General features: G+C 37.0%; 1 protein-coding gene across 7 annotated transcripts in view; it reads right to left on the bottom strand.

Moving 5' to 3' along the window:
* LOC149549576 (RNA helicase family protein) overlaps positions 1 to 26,509 on the bottom strand; it is a 282,811-nt gene that overhangs the window by 114,831 nt on the left and 141,471 nt on the right. For all 7 annotated transcript variants that reach the window (XM_089792897.1, XM_089792899.1, XM_089792898.1 and 4 more), the window contains 6 exons: positions 24,080 to 24,126; positions 23,884 to 23,967; positions 23,639 to 23,692; positions 14,122 to 14,222; positions 9,159 to 9,246; positions 6,932 to 7,099 (listed from right to left, as the gene is read on the bottom strand). In XM_089792897.1, coding sequence (XP_089649023.1) covers positions 6,932 to 7,099; positions 9,159 to 9,246; positions 14,122 to 14,222; positions 23,639 to 23,692; positions 23,884 to 23,967; positions 24,080 to 24,126 — 542 coding nt within the window. The remainder of the gene's footprint in view (positions 1 to 6,931; positions 7,100 to 9,158; positions 9,247 to 14,121; positions 14,223 to 23,638; positions 23,693 to 23,883; positions 23,968 to 24,079; positions 24,127 to 26,509) is intronic.

The following is a 26,509-nucleotide window of genomic DNA, read 5'->3' as shown; positions in this document are numbered from 1 at the left end:
AGGGCATATTTCTTTGCTAATGGAGGGGGATTCTGAGATACAGGGTATTGTGAAACAATTGGATATGCTAGTGAATGAGATGAATCAAAATCACAAACGGATGACCCAACTAATTTCAAAGCCGAGATTTGAGCAGAGAATGATATCACTTTTTCTAAGAGCAGAAAGTGATTATATAGTTGCGGCTTCAAATTTATGGGACACTTCTAATGAGACACTACATGAGTTAGGCACCATTGTGGTGGAATGTGATGAGGATTTATGTTAGGTTAAGTCAGGAGATGTAGTTCTTGGCATGAGTTCCCCAGATCATGTATTTGATAGTGATGCAACAATACTTGGAATAGGAGCATGTGAGGATACTGTCATATAAGCAGCCACTTCTGTGTCAGTTGAGCCATCCCATGAGGAGTTTAGCAGTATGCAAGCAGTTGTATATGTGTGCTCTGATGGTAGTACACTTGTTTTTGTTGATGAGGTGAGCAATGTAGGGATAGAGTCATGTTATACTATCGATCAACAAAGTGTTGATGTTCACTTCATGAATAGTCCTACATTTGACATGGATGCAACATTGTCTTATGACAATCCGTTGTTTGAGGTTGATGTTGATCACTCACTTGAGTGGAGTTGGGCTCAGTTTTCACCATCTATAAAGATTTAGTTTTGTGTTGTGACAGTTAGTAACATTCCTCTGTCCACAAATTTTGACGTGGCTACACCTATGGTTGATACAGTTGGCATGAGTGCATATGGTTCTCCTGTAGCTACATCTCTTCAAGGGATTGTTGATTTGAATCTAGTCCAGTTTATATTATATGGGTGAGAACTAGGATGAATGTTGTCAGTAAAATGTATAGTGTAGCCGACAGGTAGAATAGTATCCGAATAGGCACGTGATGCTTGAGTCACCCCTTCGGAAAGGTATATGTACACATTTGAGATGGACTTTGGAATCATCATGGGAATCATTGTAGTCATTGTATTCGAATTGTAATCATTGAGTGCATATATGAATAAAGTATCTGTTCTACATTCAATTGTGCTATACTACATGTGCTAAGTATTCTTACCCTATACAGTAAACATTTGGCGCCGTTGCCAGATGTACCTGGAATGAAGGAATGATATGAAGATTAATGCCGAATTTTCTTAACAAGGATAGGAACAAGGTGTAAGATAAGGATGAACTCCGTACAACACAAGAAGTTTTAATTCTAGCACAATAGGAACACCCAGTAGTGCAAGAGACAGTGATGACAGAGGTATTTTTTCTTGATGATGTCGCAACTCTAGCATCTCGAGCTCGCCAGGTGTTAGCTTTGGCAAAGACTCAAGCATTGGAATCAGTGGTGAAGGAGCTGGAGGGAGTCATATCTTTCATGAGGTTGGGATGTCCAACTGCTTTACGGTTTGTTTTGAGGAGAGGGGATGGCCAGATGTGGAGACTGCGGAGATGCGGTAGGACTGGGCCACGACGAGAGACCTTGAGATGGAGAGCCGAGTAGAGATTCTGATTCATGAGATAGCAAAGTTACACAGGGAGGCGTACTACACTCTTCGGAGGAGTCAGGCGGATCAAGTAGTAGCTGAGAGAGCTCAGGAGGAGTCAACTACCAGGTTAGCTTCAGAGAGGGTAGCCTGGGAATCTGAGAGGGCGGCCTAGCAATTCGAGAGGACAACCCTGTTAGCAAAAAAAGAACAGTTGGCAGTAGAAAAAGAAAAGATGGCAGCAGAAAAGGAGGAGCTGGGAGAAGTCAGAGAGATGATGCAGTCAGTCCTAGAGCTTCAGATGGAAGCAGAAGCAAAGTTGAAGATTAGAAAAGAACAGGTCTACAAGCTACGGACGGAGCTGAATGAGTTGAGGACGCGGACGGCCACTACGCCAGGGACGCATCCCTCTGTCTAGTACTTATGCATTGATGTATTTTGTTATTTTGAATTTTGTAATTGTCGTCCAAAGACGACTTTTCTTTTGGGGTGGGATGATGTCGGTAAAATGTATAGTGTAGCCGACGGGTAGAATAGTATCTAAACGAGCACGTGACACTTGAGTCACCCCTTCGGAAAGGTATATGTACACGTCCGAGATGGACTTTGGAATCATCATGGGAATCAGTGTAGTCATTGTATTAGAATTGTAATCATTAATTGCATATATGAATAAAGTATCTATTTTGCGTTGAATCATGCTATACTACATGTTTTAAGTATTCTTACCCTGTATGGTAAACAATGAAGATATTTCTTGTGGGGGATTATTCTAGTGATATTCTAACTCCCACATCATTAGCACAAGTTTTGAGTACTATACTGCAGGTTATGTTGTTAGTCTTGATGATGTTAGTGGTATGCAGTTGGTTCAATGTTAACAAGGGTGTCACTTACTACTTCATTTGGGATCCAGGTGGAGGTTGGAGTTCACTTTTATTGTTGGATTGCTTGAGGGAAAGCAATCTCAGGAAGGGAGAACTGTAATGTCCCCATTGGTTGCTGACATCAGAATTTCAGAGATTAACCTAATATTGGATCCTCGTAGGCTAATGAGGATGGTTAGAGGGTCTTCTTAGGATTGATTCATCTCCAACATTCAGCAATTTATAGATTTGGCCTTCATTCGATGTCATTTGGACTCCATTTGCCATACTTACTATGTATAGTAAGTCAAGGGTAATAGAGATGGACCCTTTCTATTTTTAGAAAGTGTATTTGGTCACATGGGGATTTATGAGGATAGATTTCTATTTCAGACAGCATGGCAATTAGACAAGTATTTCAAGAGATATTAAAGTTTAGGTGACTTAAGTGATTTAATTAAATATTTTAATGTTATAAAGTTATAAAGTTAAGTGACTAAAAGACGAAATTGGCTTTTAATCCCACATTGCCTAGTTGTTTGTTTCCTCGCTCATATCGAGGTTATAAAAGCATTGAGCTACATTGGGATTAACACCACGAATATATGTTGCTTTATAAAATCCTAAAGGTTGCTTAGATGTGATTGGATATTTCCTAAGTACGAAACCCCTTAAGGAAAATAGTGAGGCTGGACGCAAAGCTGGCACTCATATTGGTACTTTGAGAATTGAAGTAAGATTGGATACATTGGAGGCTGATAGGAAGTTGGAGTCTTTCCGATAGCAGTGAAGTAAAACAGGTCAGTACATGAGGTTTGGATGCATAGGTCATCACTGAGTCATACTGGTTCAAGTCGGCAAGCAGACGAGAGAAGTCACCCTGTAGCGGAGGAGATTGTTATAATACAGTACTTTGCATGAATGTCATTCCATTACATCTGCAGTACGTTACCAGCGTTTCTTTCTGGCATCAAACATACAGTAAGCTGAGCTCGTAATAAGAAATAGCTGGTCAGCATTTCAGAATCGTATCACAGTGAAACTGGCACTTGAATACCTTTCTCCAGTAGTGACAAGCAAGGAATCTGATAACAAGAACAGTACACAGAAGCCAGAGGAGGTTACAAAGTCACTTAAGTGTCCTGATTAGTAGTTCACGGGCAGCTCACGAGATCCCTCATTTCCAACCGGCGGCAGTCCATATTATCAGAAACCGGGTCTGTACTATCTCACACCTGTAACTATATGTTATGTTCTTCTTTTCTTGTATATAGGAATTTTGTCATTAACATATAGCATAACAGACCTGGGTTTATCATTGCAAATTTAAATGAGTTTTATAGTCTAATGTGTCCGTAACACCATCCATGTATTTGCTGGAGTTCTTTTCCACATGACTGTTCATGGCATTTACAATGATACACAGTAAAGTGATAGTATAGAGGCATTGGATTGTATAACAACTGTTTGACAAAATTCCCTCTAGTCAAGGTTCAATATTTTTAATAAAAACCAGCAGAGAATATTACAATAATATTATTTATCATTGGTATATTATTATATATATATCACATATAATAATATTGATTATGCTTATATTTGTATATATATACATACATATATGTATATAATCTTTTTGGTTTATTTTTATTTTTATTTTATTATTTAGCTATTTTTGTTTATTTTGGGTTTTTACTATTTTTTTTTGATCTTCGCTCTCTCCTTGTATTCTTCATCCAAGGTTGGTTTCTCTTTTGTTTTTGTTTCCATTTTCTTTATTATTATTATTGAGTTTTGTGTTATTGTTGCTCTCCTCTTTTTCAGATTGTTTTCACTAACTCTCCTCCTTTTTTTTTTATTTACTTGCATCTTTTCTTTTTAGTTGTTAGTTTTATTTACTTGCTTTTATTTCTTTTCAATTGGTGTTTATTCTTTTGTTAACCCTTTTAGTTTAATGCTTGAGCTTATTTCTTTTTCTTTGGTCTTCTTTCCATTTAGTGGTCTTTCCTTTCTTCTTTATTTATTGTATTTTACTTTTCTCTCTTGTTAATTTTAATTCTTCTCTCTTTTTTCTCTTTAGTTTGCTTCTTTTTTTCTTCTTTTTCATTCTTGTGTTCCTCTCGATTCACATGCCCCCCCCCCTTTTCGACCCACCTTCTCTCCTCTTTTAATAGTCATGTGGTCTGCAATCTTATTCTATTTGGCATTCTTACACTCTCATCCTGATGATGGATCATGGAGTATGATCCGAAACGTTGATGGTTAAAAATTCACACACAATTTTAGCCCAGAAACACAATTGCGCATTTCATGGATTGTAGAAATCTCCTATCTTCAAGACATAATAATTACAAAATAGGAATTAACTGATTCATATTTGTGATTTAATAGTACTTGAAATTTCTAGAACAGTGTGAAAGAGAACTATTAAGAGTGTGAAAGGGAAACTTTATGACAAAGGAAGCAACTGAAAAGTCCAACTTCATAGGTTTTCAAGAAAATATCTCAGGATAGAGCAGCAGAATATTCATTTGAAACAAAATATTGCATCTCAAAAAGACCATAAATGATATTGAAATGTTTTCATTGATAATTGTTTTAGCAGATTTCTAAAATAGTGAAGCGAACGTCAAATATCTTTCCATTAGATAATAAAACCATAGTAGTACAAAAAATGAAGCAGCTATTTAAGCCACAATTCTAGCTATTATTATTCAAGAAAAAATTCCTTGATTTTGTGAACAAGTGGAGGATGGAGTTAGAAACATTGATGGAGTTGAGAATTTAAGAGACTATAGGTAGAGTTTGAATGAATAATCAATGCACAAGGAACATTCCCTAACAATGGGACAATTGCTGCTGAAATTTATTGAGGTTGATAAAGGGAAAATATTTAAAGCCTGCTTTGGGAGGGATTAAGAACTCTCTCAAGTTATGCATTAGTTTGCCTAATATCTATTTATCATGGATGTAATGCTACGCTATATGCCTAAAGCATTCATGCACTACTGTTATACTCCTTGCAGACCTTTTGAAACTCCATGTCTATGACGAGCCTAAACGGAATGTAGCTAGCTAACAACTGTAGGGCATGTATTTAAGCAGTGAGTTTCACCAATTAACAAAGCATTAAGCCTGTGGAATATGCAGTAATTTAAATATAACCAAAAGAATCCTTCATTTTGGTATAAATTATTTCTGAGATTCACTTTTTTCCAGCACTACAAGCAAATTTTTATATTTTGCATATAAAACATTATGCTTCCAGTTCCACAATGCCCATATACTATTACGTATATGCTTTTGCTTCCAACTTTATTACACAATGGTCACTATCCTAACTGCTTGTCATTAAAACCTGATAGCCAATGTCAAATTGAAGCTCCATATTATCACACTTTGTTAGCATTTGAAAAGGAATTTTGTCCCAACCTTACCTGGATAATATAAACCATCTCAATATTATTTTGACAACTGAAAAGTTTTTTTCTCTTTTGAATAGACACGATCACAAGAATTCCAAGAAAACAAGCTTTTTTAGGTTGATATTAGGCCAATAGAGTTTCATTTCAGTTTGGTCTGGTTTTCTATATTTACTTTCGGCAAGTACTGTTAGCCTTAGTATTTAAGATATTGCCTACCATTTCCCATTAGATTGTGTCTTTGGATTTATATGTAAGGTAATCATTTCTATGAGCCAAAGGCAACGACAGTAGTGTGGAATACTGCAAAAATACAGCACATGCTCAAAATCAGTCCATGTTAATGTCCTTAAAATCAAATATAGAAGCATCCATAGAAAATGTCTTTATTTTAATGTTCTTAAAATCTATTAGAAATATATGTTCATTCAAGGTTGCCTATCTACAATTTGCCTCAACAACCTGATGAAATAAGACAAATCTCTCATGGTGAACCATGTTTCTGCATCTAGTGGTTAGTTTTGTGCTAAAAGTAAACAAAAAAACCCAATTCAATAGTGATCTTACATGTTTAGGGTATCAAGACAGGTTGATGGATGGTAAGTGTATTTCCCAAGTGATTTTTTTTGCGTTTTAAACCTTTAAATATCATTGGACATGATTGAAAATAGCAGTTGACAATCAGGATTTTTGAAGAAAAAATCATTCCAGTTGGGGAATTTTTTGAAAATCAGCAAGATCAGGGTTTCTCGTGGAATTATGCTTCTCTGGTACAAAATGTGGTGAGGTAGGATCTAGATTTATATTTCAAGTTGCCATCATTACAAATGTACATAGATTAAAATGTAGAGAAAGGATATTTATGATGAAAGAACTTGCGTGAATCAGCTGGGTCAGCGACCTGATTTTCTGTAGCTTATACAGATCATTGAATAGATGTAATCCACCACTACAATTATTATACATACATGTGTGGCACTGGGTAATTGTTCCATACGATAAATTGTAATAAATTGAAAAATGGTCTCTAAATAAACAGAGGAGAATTCCTTGGTATGATTTTGCAATTGATATAAAACTTTGGGTGCTTTGATTCAATCAACATCCATCACAATTGCAAAATACATATACTGTTTAGCTACTGTCACTTACAAGAGGAATTTCAGCAACTTGAAATCCAGTTGGAGACGTTAATTTTCCATCTTCATCCAAGACACCAATAGAGTAAAGAACTTCAAGTGCCCTCACCATTGCCTCTGGTGGTGGAGAAGCAAGCCAATCGAAACCCATGATATTGTCTATGCCTAATGCCTTTAACTGCATAATGTAAGAACAAATCTTCAATTTAATAGTAAAATGCAATAAACTATTCAAATGCTTGAGTGAAATGCTCCAAATGAAAATTGCACAAAAATCATTAACTATATACTAATCCCCAAAGCAAGAGAACGTTTTATATCACCTTGATGAATTGATGGGAATTATCACCCAGATGATAAAAAAATCAGACCTTTCAAATTTAAAACTAGAATGCAAGGACCAAGATGATCATAAGAAGTGACTTAACACCTTAATGTGGGGATTCTAGAAACAAGAAAATGCAACCAATGTCACCAATAGTCTACAAGCACAATTTTCAACAACAAAGAACTCAAAAACTAAAATACTGTGTATTAATGTTCTGATTACTCTTACGTCATGATACCTAATAGGGCAAGGAAATAGTGTACGGATGTTTAACAAGCATGGATTAAATGTTAGGTACGGATCTCAGATATATCTTCAGGCTCTATTTGGACTTATAATAATGACTTCATCAAAGATATTTACCATTTGCATCATCAAACATGTAATTAACACACTCAAAATCAGTATTTCTCTTGAGATTCCAAGACGGGAATATCAGTACTGAGTTTAGGGAAAAACAAAAACTTTTCTCAATTTCTGGGGACAACAGGGGGCTACTGCAAGCATGGCTATAAAAATAACTTAAATAGAATAAAAGCAGCTAAATTTTAAAAAGGTAAAATTAATGTGCCACATTTGCAATGGCAGTTCTCCCCCTTTCTATGCTTTTGTTGATTTTTAGCATTCTATTACCCAAAAGTTGTCTTTTTATATGTATGCCTCAAATGGAGTATGTTGTTGAGTCCTGAAACAAGGGATTGTCCCTTCCAAGAGAAGGCTAGCCTTAAGATTCTGATTGTTGCAACAATCTTAACTTTCTCTACATAAGCCATATGTATTTTTTGATGCAACATGGCTGTTCAGAATTAATGAAATTGCCTATTTAGTTCAACTATCTACATTTAATAATTATCTCTCCAATTTTGCCATTTTCCTTGAAAGGACCATCTCTACAAATACAACTTGATCATCTACTGCAGTACCATATTGTATTGAACCTGCTATTCCATCTTCATGCGCTTTTTGTGGATAGGAAGGCAAATATTCTGCCAGTGTAAAGATAGAAAGGATATGATTTTTCATATCTGATTTACAAATGTTGAATTGCAGACTATGTCTAATTATATAGTTGTAACGATGGATGTCAACTGAAGTGTAATGGGGAAACAACTGATCCTGAGAACCCTTATTTTCTCACAGGTCTAAAATGGTCGAAAAAATAGCTACCAAAGACAAAAAGACCGAGTGGACTGATTAAGTTATCAAACTCTATAGTTCACCTTCCTAGATACAATTAGTTCAAAATTCGAATAACCACCAAAAACATATTAAATGTTATATGCTTGCAATTACAGTAACTTGAAATTTTTTGTCTTCCCCAAAGTTCAATTTTTAAGTTTTCAATAAAGTTCAGACTAATACCCAGATACAAGCTAATAAAGTCACTTGATTTCTGTTGTAATATAGATGAAATTGGTTGTTGTGTTCAACCAAACCTTATAATTAAAAGCAGATAATAACAGAGTATTAAACAATTGGCCTCAAAATGCCACTGCAATTCATTTGTGAGAGGTGCTGAATATTCTTGCTCAGCCCTGGCTAACAATTGCATATTTACAGTAATGAAGTAAATAAGAAGAATTTTAGAAACTGCATCAAAAAACTTACTCTCAAATATGGACAATTTTAATAACTACGTCAAAAATTTTACTTCTTCAAGAAAAGAAATCAATCCAGCAGGAAAATGTTCGACAATATTTATGAAGAGTATCTCAGTTATGGTTTGCAAAGTAGTAACATCAATATCATTAGCTTTTTTACGAAAATTAATGAAGTGACCCTAGCTCTGTGATTGACACAAATCATTGACAATTTACAGATGAAATTTGATGAATCACACAAGCAATCAGACAAGGATACAACCACAAGCTCAAAATATAAACAATTGTTAAAAAACATTAGGTCTTTCCTGAATTACACAGCTGACAAGATTTGATCTTTGCATTTCTGGAATGCCATCTGTGGACATTTTCTTTATATAAAACTCTTCTGTGTATAACCTGATAGACACAATGAAGCATGGAAATAATCAAGATTTAAAACTGAAACAAAACCTTTACATGCTTAAGCCATATTACTCCATTCAACTTGTTTTTCACAAATAAAATGACCAAAACTTCTGGGCCTTATACCTCAAGTTTTCAATTGATGACCAGAAAAAGAAAGAAACAAATTGTGTTTGATCAAAAGGTAGATGTCAGTACTAACAAACACATCAAGCACAAGAAAAATGAATTAAAAATGAAACATAGAAGACACTATTCAATAATATATGTGCATCAAAATATTACTATCACATAATCAAGCATAGCAAAGAACATCAAAAAAATATTTAAAGATGTTCCCATACAATGAGGAACACACGTCCTACTTAACAACAAAATGAAGCATATAAAGACAGTTCTTTCCTGCTACCATAAAGCTGTTGTGAATAAAAATAGGTGGTACAATACCAATTTGTCTGTAGAACAATATTATACATAACTAGGGTTGGGAAGTTAATCCACCTTCATTACTTTACATGCATTCTCTCACTTCAAAATATTAGCACCTCTCCTATCTTGGTTGATAGATTTTACAGCCCACTTAGTACTCTCCTCTAGGATATATTTCAGTGTAGACAACAGAAAGGAGTTTCAACAGTGATGCTCTCTGGGACATCTTTTAAGTGTACATACAGACTTTGAAACCCTCATTAAATTTTTCTAGTCAACATATACCTACTTCTAAAATTTGTTCTATTAGTTCTTTTCAATATGCCAAATGGTTGAGCTATTTTAATTTCTCTTCTTTGCAGAAAAAGCACTTGGATGCAAAGTAACCTTTACACTTTCCATGTTTCTCTACAAGGTCTCATCGTATTATCATGTACTGCACTTGGGGTGTTTATGTCTCAATAGTGAAATGCTTTCACAGACACAGTAAGAAGCTTTAACGTTATGTCCTTTCCTTTGCATTTGATTTTCCACAAACCACTATAGTTCTGACACCATCTTTGGAAAAGCATAGCAATAAAGAACAATTAATTTATACGAGGATAGAAAAGCTCACTTTCTTGATATAAGCAATCATATTATGGTTTGTCTTAAATCTCAGACCAAAGTCCTATTTGAGTCACATCACATTTATTTCCCACATCTGAATTTTTATTAATTTTGCTTCCATTTCTGCAAAACTTGAAAGTGAATTTAGTCACAAATATATAGGAGGTTGCAACATACAATTTATTTCCACATCCACTTTGAGTATTCATCCAAAACAAAGTGAACATGCAAATGAGATATAAAATGGCATCCAGCATCCATTCTTCATCTATTCTTGCACCCATACAGACTGTGAACCTCAATGGTCTTCCTTTAATCTAACTGAGTGACAAGCAAGTCCGTAATCAAATGCTTATGAATATGCAAGCTACTACATTCTTCATGGTGAACCCAAATTGATTTTGGGTTTCATTTTATGACCATTTGACATTCATTGTGGTTCCTTTCATATGCATATGATTTCTAGGTCCAAAATAAAGTATAAGACATCATGATGGGACCCACTTTCAACTTGCTAAGGCTCTCATATTGGTAATTTGTGTATTAGGTGTCCTAAAAATGAGGTTTGAAATTTTATAAAGTTTATATGTTCTAGGCCTCAAAGCATAGATTTTGGTTGGGAAAGTGGACTGACCATGGCTTGTGTGGGCATTGTGTGTAAACTGCCCAAATTACTGGTTTGCCACAAGCAGTTGTCAGTTTAGGTCTAGTTTGTCTCGGAGATGGATTTGAGTTTTATTTGTAAAGGGGATTGTCCAAGTGCTACACCCTTAACCTAGAGTATGCATAGGGTTATGAATAGTCATTTTGGCTACCTTAACTCTTGATTAAATCATATTCTTGTTACTTTTTCTTAATTAGTTATTTAGGTCTGCTAGGGCTTATATGCTGTTATCTAAGCCAGCTTGGGTGCTATCCTAACTCCTAAGTGTAAGTAGCATATATATAAGACATAGTAAGGCTAATTCGATCATCAAATTGTGAAATATGTTCTCATTGGAGAAATTTGAAGTTTTGTCCCCTCAAAGTGGCTTCTTATTCTCAACTATTATCTAGTGTTTGCAGACTATTTCATATTATCTTTCTTTTTGTGCAAGTTACTTCATTACAAGTGGTATCAAAGCATGATCTTGGCACCATAAAGGAGAGTTTTTTTTTTCAATCTTGGAGGTCATTTTGTCAAGTGCATACATCTCATATTTTGGCAAAAAATCCCATATTATTGAAGGGTTTTTCAAGAACCTATTGATCAAAACAATAAAACTTTAAAAGAAGTTGAAACTGAATCAAGTGATTTACTGCAGAATTTGAATTTTTAATAAAAAAATTTGGAAAGCACGCATCTCTTAAATTTTGGCAGACTTTTTCTGAATTTTAGAAGGGTTTCAAGGACATACTGAAGCATCTAAAATGAAAACTACAAAAATATTGGAGCATTATGAAGAGATTTACTATCGAATTATGATTTCGACCAATTTTTTTGGGAAACTCGCATCTTTCCTAATCTGGCAAAAGAAATCTTGATTTTTGAAGGGTTATTGAAAAACACATTAAAGTGTCTACAATCCAAAACTTCTGAGGAATTGGACTAGAATTGAGCAATTTATTGTAGAATTAGAATTTTCAACAAATTTTCTCTCAAGAATGCAATTTAGCTAATTTCTTGGTGATTTTCTGTGGGAAGTTACAAGTAAAATCTTAGGAGTAGATGGATTTCATTTGTATGATTTATTGCAAAAATAATTGTTGCCATCATGATGGGACCTGCAAAAATAGGCAAAAAGAATATTGTCACTACTCAAAACTCTTCACATAAGGATACTGTAGTCATTAATGATATTACTCAGACTCCTAATATGAACTCAACTTGGCTAAGGAAGAAATTTCTAATCAGTAAAGAGATTAAGGATATACATCGTATGATAGGAGAGATCCAAACTCCAAGAATTTATGCTACACATGCAAAGAACCTTGGGCCCAAGGTCATAAATGTGCAGTGAGAGGATAATGTAGTCATTAATGATATTACTCGGACTCCTAATATGAACTCAACTTGGCTAAGGAAGGAATTTCTAATCAGTAAGGAGATTGAGGATATACATCATATGATAGGAGAGATCCAAATGTTATTTTTTCAAAAGGATATCAATGAGCTAAACAAGATGACTCCAAGAATTTATGCTACACATGCAAAGAACCTTGGGCCTAAGGTCATAAATGTGCAGTGAGAAGAAAGTCAAACCAGATAAAATACTATTCAGCTAATAAATCAGACCAACAATCTGATCCTGAAGAAAAGGATGAAAAAAGGTCTTCACAGAAGTCAGAGGCGGAAAGTGAGGGCACACATTTGCAACTACAGTTTTTAGCAAAAATAATCATTTCATATCCAAGGAGCATTAGGTGGACAGCACTTGGTGCCATTGATTGATATAGATGCTATTCATAACATCATTGATTAGGGACTTGCAGCCACAACGGTTTAAAAATAGAGGATGTGGACCGTTCAAAGGTGATGGTTGCACATGGATTCACCATACATGCACTGGGATGGTCTCATAGCTGAGATTTAATTTGAGGAACTAAGATGTCAAGGATGACTTTTATGTGGTTTACCATCGGAGACAGGGTTGCAGTGTTGGGCATTAAGTATTTAAAAAACTGTTTCCTAGGAGAGAGCACACAATTTTCAAAGCATGGCCCTGAAATTTAGGTCGGAGATGGAGAATGATGTTTTCAGAGGAATGTCCAATGGAGGACCACGGGTTGTCTTTTTCAAGCACACAGAAAATCTTTTTAGACATAATCAGGTAGAGCGGGCAGCAGAGAGCATAATCATGCCTATATTTACAGAAGAGGATATGAGATCATTATCACCCTGAGATTCAAGCTTTGCTATAGTGAAGCAAGGTTTCTAGTAGCATGCCTCCAAGTAAGCCTCCTAATAGAGACATTGAGCATGTGATTGAGTTGGAGGGAAAATACTTACTATTACTACCCATATAGGAATCCTAAAAAACACAAAGGATCAGATTCAGAAGGCTATCAAAGAGCTATTGGAGATGGGGCACATTACACAAAGTAAGAGTCCTTTATATGTTTCCCTGTCACTTGGACATGCAACTATTCAAAATTTGATCTTAGAGGTTATAGGAGGCCTTATATTCCCCAATTAAACATTTCACTTTACTACAATGTTTAATTTAACTTGTTTTAAAAAATATTTCAATTATTCCCTTTAGTCCATAGGAAACAAAGGAATGCGTTTTCGGGTTCACTTTAATTTTGGGGAAAGGGGTCATGGCATTTAGTTTGTTCTCTAAAATTATATTTAGACTTGTCCTTTTTGTGGCTTATGGATTGCACCTCTAACAATTAACCGAATCAGTTGAATGACACTGGCAAACCATATAAAGTAACCTAGTTTTTAATGAACATTTCAATTTGTTTATCTACTATCAGGAATAGTTTGAATGACATAAATTCCTTTCTACACTTTCATCCGTTTTACAATAGATTTATAAGACAATAGATTTATAAGATTTTCCTTATCAATAAACATGTCCAAAGTACTAAGAAGTTGAAAGAACTGCATAACCAAAATAAAAACAGCTTTATATCACTATAGACATTACACAGTAAGGAAAAGGGGAAAAAGACAATTAACTTATTTGATATTGTTGTTTGCATGCTTACCTAAACTGAAATAACTAAGCACCCGACTAGTGCACTGGGGTAAACCACAAATATTAAAACAAATTCTAAAACTCTAAATGGAAATATTCAGTAACAGGTAGCTCAATGCAAAAAAAAATCGCTCCAAAAACATGCCTGTAACATTTTCCAGAACGAACTCTCCCAGCTCTTCCAGCTCTTTGCTGTGCAGAGGCCTTAGATATTGGTACCACAACTAAGCTTTCAATGTCAGTTATCTGCAAATAAAATTAAAGTTGGTAATGACAAAAAAAATTCACATTAAGATAGAAAATCTAACTCTCCTTTTCAGAGTTTTCTTAGTAAGCTTAAGCCAGAAAGGAAGAACATAATTTTTTCGCACTTTCCTCTAGTTTCTAACTTATCATAAGAAATTATGTAGTGGTTGTCCCTAGTAGCACTTTTCATGTTAGATATATACTTTCTCACTCACTATGTTTGTTGCACTCTGTAAAACTGAATTGCTCCTTTTTGCTCAACTTAAGATCGCCTGAGAACATCCAAGGCACTTATGCTTGGAATTGTACTGAATATTACAGGGAGGGAAAACTTTGAAACTTCAGACCTGAGACCGTATATATCATGGGAAGGAAAAATGCTTTCAACATTCAATGTTGAGATTCTGCATTCCCCTTAAACTATTGTACATGATGTATATGGCATGCTACTAAGAAAAGCAAAGGGTATGGACTATCTCTTGAGATTCAAAAAATTATGCATGGTTCAATTCAGAGTCTCAACAAACAATATAGGATTATATGTGAACCAAAATTACTTTTTCTCCTCTTGCATTATGTTATCCAGGGAGACTAAATCTGTATCCAGCTTATTAACTTTTCAAATAAAAGGGCATAGACAATCTCTTGAGATTTGAAATATTTGTTCACAGTTTATTTTAGAGTCTCAACAATCCATATAAGGTGATATGGGGACACAACAAAATTTGTTCCTCTTATTGCTTTAAAGGGTGCATGTGTATCTGAGTTGGTGTTAAGGCGAGTCGTGAGGCGTAATGTTAGGCTAATGATCTCGTTGCTACACATCAACTCCGGTTCAAACCTCACCTAGTCACCGCAAACCCTTTTAAGGGTGCATGAGTAGTTGAGTTGGTGTGAAGGTGAATCGTGAGGCATAGTGGTAGGCTTATGATCTCGGTGCTATGATTCAACTCTAGCTCGACTCTCACCTAGTCACCACAAACCCTTTAAAGGGCACACGTGTAGCCGAGTTGGTGTGAAGGCAAGTCGTGAGGCACAGTGTTAAGCTTATGGTCTCGATGCTATGCATCAACTCCGATTTTAATCTTACCTAGTCACCACAAACCCTTAAAAAGGCACTTGAGTAGCCAAGCTGGTGCGAAGGCGAGTTGTGAGGCATAGTGTTAGCCATATGGTCTCGATGCTATGCATCAACTCCGATTTGAATCTTACCTGGTCACCACAAACCCTTAAAAGGGCACTTGAGTAGCCAAGCTGGTGCGAAGGCGAGTTGTGAGGCATAGTGTTAGCCTTATGATCCTGATGCTATGCATCAACTCTAGTTCGATTCTCACTTGGTCACCACAAACTCTTTTTCCCATGAATGGGTGTTTCAGGGTTAATCCCTCCACTCCCCCTTTGTCTGAGGAAGTCCAATGGGAAAGACCCCAAGAAGGTTGGTGGAAGTGTACTTTGACGGAGCTTCTAAAGGGAACCTTGGTGCTTTTGGGTTAGGGTTCATAATTAGAGATTCAAAAGGGGACCTTATTGATTGTGGAAGCAAACATCTTATAGATGGTACAAATAATGTTGCAGAATTGAAGTGGCTTGCTTGGCAATCAAAGGCTCAAAAAAAGTAGGAGCCACATAATTACATGTTGAAGGTGACTCACAGATAGTTATAAGCACCATTATCAAAGGTGACATGGAGGCATGGCATCTCCAAAACTACATCTCCAAAATCAATGATAAGTTGACATCCTTTGATGATTACAAGCATTCACACATAAAAAGACATGGTAATAGGGAGGCTGACATGATGTTGAACTGGGATTTAAGCCTTAACCTTCTTAAAACTGCCACTGAAAATTATTTTGATGTCAAATGGGACGAATGAAAGAAAACTAACAATTATTCTCCTACACATTGAGCTGGCCACCTATCCCCTCTCATTAATGCACCATGCAGCCGATGGCATTCAAGAGTTGCCCTTTTTGATGCAGTATGATGGATGTGACATGCCTTAACTACATTCCATCAATAACCACCTTAAGTTATCAAGGTGTGTTCCCTCAAACTTAAAAGCATTGAAAAATTGTAGAGAATTTGCAGAGCAAAAAGAGTGAGTTTGTGAACAAAGGAAACTTCATTTACTCTCCAATGTCGGAAACAAAAAAACCCTTTCAATGGACACAACAGAAGAATTTGGTTAGACAAAACATTCAAATTTGTCCACCACAAGCTTGAAGATGTGGTTGATTGGTGTACAAAGATTGATTGGTGCTTAAATACTCGTCGGGAAAACTTTCCGAGGGTGTACAAAGATAGATGATGATGACACAACTACGGAAACAAAAATAAAAATGGCTCTGAGATAAATTAAATCAATCAGCCCATTAACAAGTTTGATACATAATTTATTTTATAATAGGAACATTACAGTCCTCCCGTCCCAGATTTTGCTGGTCCTTAAGCAAATGCAATGCTAGGTGCTGGAGAATGTGCTCACCCTCCGACATCGTGTCATCCAATGGCAAGTGTTTCCAATGCACCAAATATTCCTTCACCGTGCAGTTCCACAGAGTCTTTTCACGTACTTCGATGATCTCAGCTAGTTCCAATATGAACTTTCCTTCTTCATTGAGTGGTGGAAGGTCTGTGGCTACCGTGGCATTCTGCCCTACGACCTTCTTCAGGCATGAAACATGTAAAACGTTATGAATACGGCTTCTCTCTGGAAGTTCCAGCTCATATGCGACTTCACCAACTCAACAAACTACACAAAAGGGGCCATAAAATCGTGACTTCAATTTTTCTTTTCCCTTTTCTTTCAATGAGGATTGTCGATATGGCTGGAGCCAGAGATAGACCAAGTCCCCTACTTTGAAACTCTTCTCCATTCTATGTCTGTCAGTGTACATCTTTTGTTGATTTTGTGCCCGTTGTAAGTTTTCCTTCAAGCATCTCAATATGTCCTGTCCCTCCTGAAGCTAGTCCCTTGCCTTTGGTGCACGACTGTCACCCAGAATTGTGTCAATGAAGGAAAGGGGTTCGTACCCGTACAGAGCTTTAAATGGTGTCATTCAAATGGACATGTGGTAAGTGGTATTATCGCAACATTCCCCTAGATGTATCCATTTGACCCACACCCGTTGTGCCGAAAGGTAGTTCCGAAGGTAACCTTTGAGCCACTTGTTCACAATCTCCCTTTGTCCATCTGTCTACAGGTGGTAACTAGTACTTGGTGACAATTCTGTCCCTGCCATCTGAAACAGTTCTGTCTAGAAGATACTGATGAATCGCCCATCACGATCACTGAGAATGTTTCGGGGTAACCCATGCAAGCGAAAGACTTCTCTAAAAAACAGATCGGCAACTTGTGCGGCCTGAAAATCTAAGGGGATGGCGAAGAAATGTCCATACTTTGTCAATTTGTCAAGCACCATGAAAATACAATCCTTTCCGTTCACCTTGGGAAGCCCTGTTATGAAATTCATCGAGATACTTTCCCACTTATGTTTTGGAATTGGTAGAGGTTATATTAACCTGACAAGTAGAGTATGTTCGGATTTGTTCTGATGGAAGACCACACACTCTCTTATTTACTACAACACGTCCCCTTTGAGTCCTTTCAATGAAAACCTCTCCTGGAGACTTTTGTAAGTTTTAAGAAAACCCGAGTGTCTTGCTAAGGGTGAGTCGTGTACTTCCTTCAAGATTTTCCACTTCAATTTGGATTCCGACACTAAAAACATCCGATTCTTATAGTAGATAATGTCATCCACCACTTTGTACCGATCATCCTAGGTGTTGCCATTCATTAGCTCGCAGGAAAATGTGTTTTTAGAATATTCTACCAACAAATGTGCCTTCCAATCAGCTGAGATCTAGTTTAGTGAGTAGATGACAGGTTTCCTAGACAAGGCATCTACAACCACATTGTTCTTCCCTTTCACACATTCAATGTCAAAATCAAAAGCATGAACCTTGCTTACCCATTTTTGTTACCTCTCGTTCAAGTCCTGTTGCTCCAGAAAATATCTCAAACTGTTGTGATCCGTACAAACAACAAACTTAGCACCTACCAGATACTATCGGAACTTGGTTAGTGCATGCATGATGGCCAACATCTCATTGTCGTAGATGGAATATAGGCATTCTGTCTGTGTAAGCTTCTTGCTCTCATAAGCTATGGGGTGTCTATCTTGCATCAATACCACGCCAATGCCTTCTCCGAACACGTCGCACTCCAAAATGAACGGTCGAGTGAAATCAGGTAATGCAAGTACGGGACAAGTGCTCATTGCCTCTTCCAGCTTATCAAAAGTGAGTTGTCCCTTTTCATTCCATTGAAAAGACCCCTTCCTTGTAAGATCCGTTAAGGGTGCACTGAGCTGAGAGAATCCTTTAACAAACCTCTAGTAATAACTGCACAGTCCGAAAAATTCTCGCAAATCCATAAGTGATTTTGGGGGAGGCCAATCAAGGGTAGCTTGAATCTTTTCTTAGTTAACTTGAACTTTGTATTTACTGACAACATGCCCCAAGTACAATATTTATGTCATACCGAATTCACACTTGGATTGCTTGGTGAACAAAGATTTCTCTTCCATGATCCTTAGGACTTCATCCAAATGCTTCAGGTGCTCCTCCCATGTCCTTTATAAATAAGATCATCAAAAAATACCAATAAGTACTTACGCAATTGTTCGTTGAAAACGCAATTCATGCATGATTGGAATGTAGCAGGTGCATTTGTCAATCCGAACGGCAATGACCAAAAACTCATAATGCCTATAGTGACAATGGAAGGCCGTCTTTTCTACGTCTTCCTCCCTCATGCGGATCTGATGGCATCTGGAACAAAGATCTATTTCCAAAAAATACACAGCAGCATGCAATTCATCCAACAACTCATCTATGCTTGGAATGGGATATCTATTCTCTATTATTTTTTGTTCAACGCACAATGGTCCACACACATGCATATCGTTTCGTCCTCCTTTTTGACCAATACCAGAGATGACGTGGAAGGGCTAGAACTAGGACGAATCCATCCTTTCTCCAGCAGCTCCTAGATCGTCTTTTTGATCTCATCTTTGAATTTCTTGGGATGGCAGTATAGTGCGGTTATGACCGACTTGGCTCCTGCTTCCAACTCGATAGTATGTTCAAACCCTCAATGGGGCAGTATGCCAAGAGGAATGTCAATGAAAACTTTATCATGTTTACTCAAAATATCCTGGAGATCATCTTCATATGGAGGTGTTCATTGCCCTTTTATAGGTTTCGTCAAGACAAAACACTGTGCAACCCATGCAACGTCATCATGCCGAAAAATTGCCTCCATTTGATGTGCAGAAACTTCCTTCGAACTATCAATTGCCATTCCGCAAAGAACAACCTTCTTTCCATCGACAACAAAAGTGAAATCCATCCGTTTGAAGCTCTGAGTATATTCATCAAGTGTCTCCATCCACTATATGCCCAAAATAACCTCCATGTCATGAAGGTCCACTATGAAGAAATCCTCAGTCACCGTGTGATTCACCATTGTGATACTTGGTTGAGGAACAAGGTGTGTGCAAGGTAAAAGAGTCCCTCTAGCAACCTTGACCTAAAATCCTGCATGCATCTCTATAGGTAGTCTTCTTCGTTTCACCAAAGATGAGTTTATGAAATTTAGAGTAGCTCTGCTATCTAGCATCACCGTAAACCTTTGTCCTTGAAGGGTACCCCATAAACAAAAAACTATGCATTTCGAGCTACCAGCTAGGGCCATAGTTCCTCCGCACCGTACCAAAGTTGCAATTCTTTCCATATGGTTCAAACTAACCATGTTGGTGTCATCATGATGTTGGTTGTCTTCAGCGAGCGTTTCTTCCTGTTCATCCTCATCATCGAACACAACCTCAATGTAGTGTATTTTTCCTTTTCCAAGGCATCTGTGGCTAGGTTCCCACAGTCCCTTGCAATTGAAACATAATTTCTTCCTTCGGAGTTCCTATTTGGTAGCTTCGTCGAATGACGGCTTCTTAGGCGGAGGTTTATCATCTTTGTCCATCGGAAACGCTGACAGTTTGGGGTGTGAGTAACTTTGAGAGGATGATGTCGACGATGATGCCATGCTCCATGCCTTTTTAATAGCCTCCGATAGGGTGGCAAGATTGAACCCTTTTACCCAACCTTTCAGTGGTTCTATCAGTCCGTCCATGAAGAGCACTATCCGTCTTCTTTCAGCAATGTCTGTGACCAAAATAGAGAGTTCCTAAAATTTTGCAATGTACTAGTCGTCTGATCCAGTTTGTCTCAGCTGTGCCAAATCTTTGAAATTGAGTTTCAGATCTTTACCATCAAATCACTCTATCAATCTCTCAGTGAATTCCATGTAAGTATTTATTTGATCATGCCCCAGTGTGATGGTGTCGTGATGCCACCATTCATGCGCAACTCCCTCCAAGTACAGCACTGCAAATTTGATTGCTTCTTCTTCTGGCATAGGATTCAACTGGAAGTAAGTACTAGCCTTCATTGCCCACGCTTGTGCAGATATGGATCGGGATCTATCAAATGGGGACAAATTTACTTTACTCAACTTCCTCCTGAGATCATCGTTAAAATATACTCTATTTCCGCGTCCCTAATATCTCATTCTCAGAACTGCGTAGTCATTGTAGGATATATCTTCCTCAAAATTCGCATTCATCCAGTCTTCTCTTAGAGTTTCTTGCATCTCTTCAAAGGTCAGTTGTTTCCCTCCATGTGGTGCCTCTATCTGTGGAGGAAAAGACGGCATGGAAGTTCAAGAGCGTGTTGGATGAGGGTTTGCTTTACCCGACACAGAGTCCGCAATGTGACCATTTTGTTCTCTAGATATTTTATTGTCTGCCAACTTTTTGAGAGTTTCTTCCATGAGTCACTGAGTATCAGTGATCTGTGGCTAATTCCTGACAAGTTCTCTCAATAGTGCCACGAGTTCGGCAGTTGTCAGTGCCGGCTTGGCAACCATTCTATCAGTGGAATGTGTCCTTCTCTTCCTTCTATAAACTCTCATTCACTGTCTACAGGCTAGCAGGATCGAAGTGCTCTAATACCACTGTAATGTTCCTAGTACGGAGGGTTGGATAATTGACGGAGATGAGCCGAGGACACTCGTACGCTGCAAGTAGATCAGCCATACAGTGCAATTGAAAGGGGGGGTCCATATGGTGGAGGAAGGAGAAGTACGGATTACTGCCAAGGTGGTCGTACGGTGTCAAAGGAATGTCGTATGGTGAAGGGAGCAGAACATAAGAGCCGTACGGTGGGTGGTGGAGATGGCCATATGACAGGTATGGAGGGTTGGTGACCAAAAAGGCCATACGACAGGTCGTACTTGGAGCACAAGGGGCAGTCCGTACAGTGTGCTAGGGATCGTACAACAATGATTGGTGGTTGTATGATTGCCTTGGGGATCATTGCCAAAAGGGGGCCGTACAATGGTGAGGTATGGGGTCGTGCGTGTACGCATCTGAAAACCAAATGGTCGAAGGGAGTATACGGATAGTGATCAATATGGGTGCAGATAGATTTAATGAACACGAAAACGTTGCTAGAGATGCAATTGCCCAAATACAAGAGACTTGATCAATTGAATACGCTTTTTTCTCCAATTCGCAATATGATGGTGCTTCGATTTGCCAAATCTGAGCGAAGTATTACAGGCGACAGAATAGGGTGAGGATTGAATCCCACCGAAATCAAGATGACCAAATAGGGAATATCTTTCACTTCCGAAATGGTGAACAACAGAGAATCCCAACAGGTATTCGCAATAGAGAGAAAATAATCCAAAATTGCTTATCTAAAGATTATCTACAAGCTGTGCTTAACTACCCATCGGAAAAACTTTTTGAGTGTGTACAAAGATGGCCAACGGCGACACAACTACGGAAACAAAAATAAAAATGGGTCCGAGATAAATTAAATCAATTGGCCCATTAACGATAGTTTGATACATAATTTATTTTATAATGGGAACATTACAGTTGGTTGCTTGGAGAGATGTTCTAAGTTCTAACAGGTGGAAAACCACCACTACACCAACACGGACATTTATTCAATGATTATGGCATGGGCACTGCAATTGGTCAAAGGTAAAGACATAATTAGATTTATGATGATTAAATTGGTTCCTATTGAAGCATTATTGGGTTTAAATGAGATTCTTGATGTAACAATTCCTAACATTGGAATCAACTTAGGAGAGAAGTAGAGTGGAATTGAAAAAAATCCTAGGAACAAATTACATTCCATTCATCTGGAGATTTGATGAAAGGTTGAGGCATAAATGCTAGAAGCAGGCAAGGAAGGCCTGGTTTTCCCTAAAACTATTTGTCATGAATAGATAATTGATGAGGACATTGCATAGATGAAGGCTTGTGTGAGATGGTCTACACAAGATGAAGAGTGGTTGCAAGAGCTTAGGCCTCCAAGAGAGGAAACAGACAAAGGAGAAGAAGACTAGTCTGAACCTAGAATTAATGCCATGCTCAGAGCAAGAATTTGGGGCTTTGTCCCTCGTGCCCTTAGAAAAAGCCAGGTTGATCTTACCTCTCTCTTTTATGCTCTGGTGTTAGGTTTGGCTGGGTTGGTGTCTCTTGTTCATTTTTCTTTGTTGGTTTTTGTAAAAATTATCAAATACTATGGTGTGTGGGCTACTTTGGAATTGCCAGAACGGTCTGATTTTTTTAGAGGCTACATGGCAGCAGTTCTACTGCCGATTTTGTTTAAAGTTTTGAAGGGGCTATGAATTTTCACGAAGAACTGGTTAGAAGCAGGATGGGAACCCTTTCTTTTTTGGTAATGCATAATGGCAAATTGCAAAGCATCCAGGAAAGATTGAAACTGTTGTAAATAGCAGATTTGCAAATGTTTTCTTCATTGACAGAGTTGGAAATGTCAAAGAGAGTGATTTTATGTCGCTCTGGTGTTCTAAAGCGTTAATGCTTCTCTGAACACCCATTTTGGGGAACTTGATGTAAAATTGTGAATCTCTGTAATGGCAGTGGCAGAACTCTTGAAATGAGTTTGTAAGGTGGTTTAGCTGCTACGATTTTTTGGATGGATTGATCATCAAAATGACTACATCGTAGGAAATTGAAGCTGGTTTCAAATTATTTACTTTAAGTAATGTTTCTTAATATTTCAATAAAATCAAATCTATTGCCAAGGGAAAAAAAAATGTTCCTCGTGCATTTTTTCATCAACGAGACTAAATTTTGTATTCAACTCATTAACAGAAAAACGTTGTGAAAATTAATTGAAAATAAACCAGTAAGACAATCTTTGAAAATTTCATGTGTAATTTATGAGTTCAGAACTAATAAACCTTATTTTATCCCTTGAACCCAAACAGGATCAAATGGAAAAAGGATTTAAGAGAAAAATTATATTACCGGATTATAAAATCGTTGCTTTGAGAAGCCACAATCAACAACATAAACTATGCCCTGCAATCACACAAATAATATTACAGACTAGATCTTGAACTTATAACAACAGTGTACATATAAATTGTACAAACTAAAGAATTTCAATACTAAAAGTAGCAGGAAATGTACATTATTGCACACCAAAGCCTGCATGTGATATATGATATGCATTAAACACACACAGTAACATTAGTGTGCCAAAATCTCACCTCAAGGGTAATCGATGTCTCTGCAATATTTGTAGCCACAATCACTTTCCTCTTCCCTCTGGGTGCAGGCCCAAAAATGAGCTCCTACAAGAAAAAAATGCTTATTAATTCACTGTGGTTACAATATTCTATAACCACTAAAGTCTAGACAGCAGTACCAAATCATTTCTTGAAATAAAGATCAAAATTCCCAAACCTGTTCTGAACGTGGAAGCCCAGCATACAAAGGTAAAACAAACAATCCTGCACAAAAACTCAATCACTCATCGCATATTTCTGAAAAGATATAAAACTTCTAATCATAGTTCTTGGAATAGAAAATGAAGACCGATTTGTCATCACAGTTCTAGGAATAGGAACTGCGGACTTTTGATTTCACATAAGAAACCTTCCAACTTAAGATTTTGATATTCAATAGTGAGTAGACAATTTAGATTTATGGCCCTTGTAATGACTCACTACCCTGCCCAACTGAGTCATTAGGATCATTTATACGATAACGAAAAAAAAGAGCTGGATGTATGTTAAAAAAAAGTTGTTTGGAGTCGGTGCAAAGGGGAAATAAAATAGAAAATAAAACTGAAAACAGAAGACAAGTTGATCAGGTACTGACAAATTAGGAAAATGCCTACAAGAATAAAGAGTCAAAAAACAAAATATAGAGATTCCACCCCCCATGCAGAAAACCAGACTGGCAGCCTAACAAGGGTTTGAAATAAAGTTTGCAAGTAAGGGGACATAAAACAAGGGATTCAGAGATGTTAACATCCTCTAACACTAGCCAAATAATCTACCCTGAGTGGACAACATTTAAAAGAAATGCAAATAACTCCAAATGACACCTATATTAGTGACTCATATTTGAATAATCACTGTATATTCTTCAAAATGTTAGCCATACAACATTGATTAAAATCCATAATCAACATGCTAAAATTCAAATAGATTAGAATATGACAACTAAAGTGGGGGTGCGCATATTTATGCCCAAGGAACCTCATATTTTGGGTGATGACATCATCAGCATTCATATACAAGGATGTCTTTAATCCCTAGGATGTATTAAAGGACATTTCTACAGACATATCCCCATAAAATGCACAAATAATCAATAAATAATGCAAAGAATACCTGATTCTTAGTGCAAAGAGCACTGTTGCAACAAAGCAAAGTACTGGAAATTGATATAAAGGATACATCAACAAATTTAATGAAAAGTAAAGAACAGAGTGATTTCATTAACCCTCTTGACTGGTTAAACCACAGACACATGGATTCTTTCCCAACACCAATCAGATTTGACATCATTTGGAAGGAGGTTTATGTAGTCCAGAATTAAAGAAACAGTATTATTCATCATCAACAGCAGATCGGTGTTTCTGGAGGAACTTCAATTAATCTTCAACCCTAGGCCAGGTGTACCATTCCAGGAAATTACCAGAATCTACCCAGCTTGGACATGATAGGAAAAAAATCAAATTCGTTGACAAGTTTCAGCAGATCTGGGCAGGAAATCAGTGGATTATCAAACAGTAGACACAGATTAGAGAATTTCAGTGGTTTATACACCTGGTCCCAACCGTACTCAGCCTGTAGATGCACAAATAAACCATACAGTGCAGATTTGTCATATATAATCAGTTGGGAGTCACCCTCAGCAGATTGGGAGAAAGCTCCAGACTCGTATCATTGAAATAAAACCAATATATGGCTTTCTGCTATGCCCTAGAAGTCCATAATTGCCTGGTACGAATTTGACAATGTTTTATGCATAGTTCAGAATACTGGAGATATATACAAGTCTACTTATCGCAACATTTTTTGGCTCCCGAGAAATAATGCCAAGTTATCAGAGAAGTTATCATGATTACTAGCAAATTTATTGCCCACAGGCCTGTTATAGGCAGGGATGACCCAGCAAAGGGCAAAACACATTTTTTTCTTTGGAAAAACAGATTTGGAGAGGAGAAAAAGGACAAAGACGAGAAAGAAGGTTCTATCAGGATTGAAAAAACAGATTTTTGATTCCCAAGAAGTTTCAGACTTATCTTGGATATTTCCCGATATCTTTTTTTTGTTTGCCTCGGCGATAAGTTGCCGATAATGATATTTTGAACTATGGTTTTTAACTTTTACGAAAGGAAATGAAATTGAAATTTAGTCCCTTTTGCACTGGATTTGTTTAATTTTTTTTCAGTATTCAATTACCAGTTGAGTGGGTTTCGATTTGGTATTGCATATCATTATCCAGTATATATATATATATATATTGAAAAAAAAAAATTTAAAAACAGAAAAGGCATAAAACCCAAAAAAATCAGACTTCTTCATACACTAGTCAGAGAAAATTTGAATACATTGAAATCAGAATTGAAAACAAAAATACATTCTGGGGGTTGCCCAAGGATCTAAGTTCCTCTTCCAGTTCAACATGCTTCCACCAAACCTAAGTACTTTAATCATGCAGTATCTTGTAGCAGCATGAATACTGACCAAGGATGATAAAAATAGACTCGAGTCTCTGGACAATTATATTAGTTTCAATTATGTTCTTGTAATTTCTTTTTGACAAATTACATGTAAAATGAAAAATGAAATTGCAGGCAATCATATCATTTGCATAGTT

The sequence above is a fragment of the Cupressus sempervirens genome, chromosome 7, assembly GCF_028749045.1.
Source record: "Cupressus sempervirens isolate cs-2001-9-10 chromosome 7, ASM2874904v1, whole genome shotgun sequence".
Classification (NCBI taxonomy): Eukaryota; Viridiplantae; Streptophyta; class Pinopsida; order Cupressales; family Cupressaceae; genus Cupressus; species Cupressus sempervirens.
This window is presented reverse-complemented; position numbering and strand designations above follow the sequence as displayed.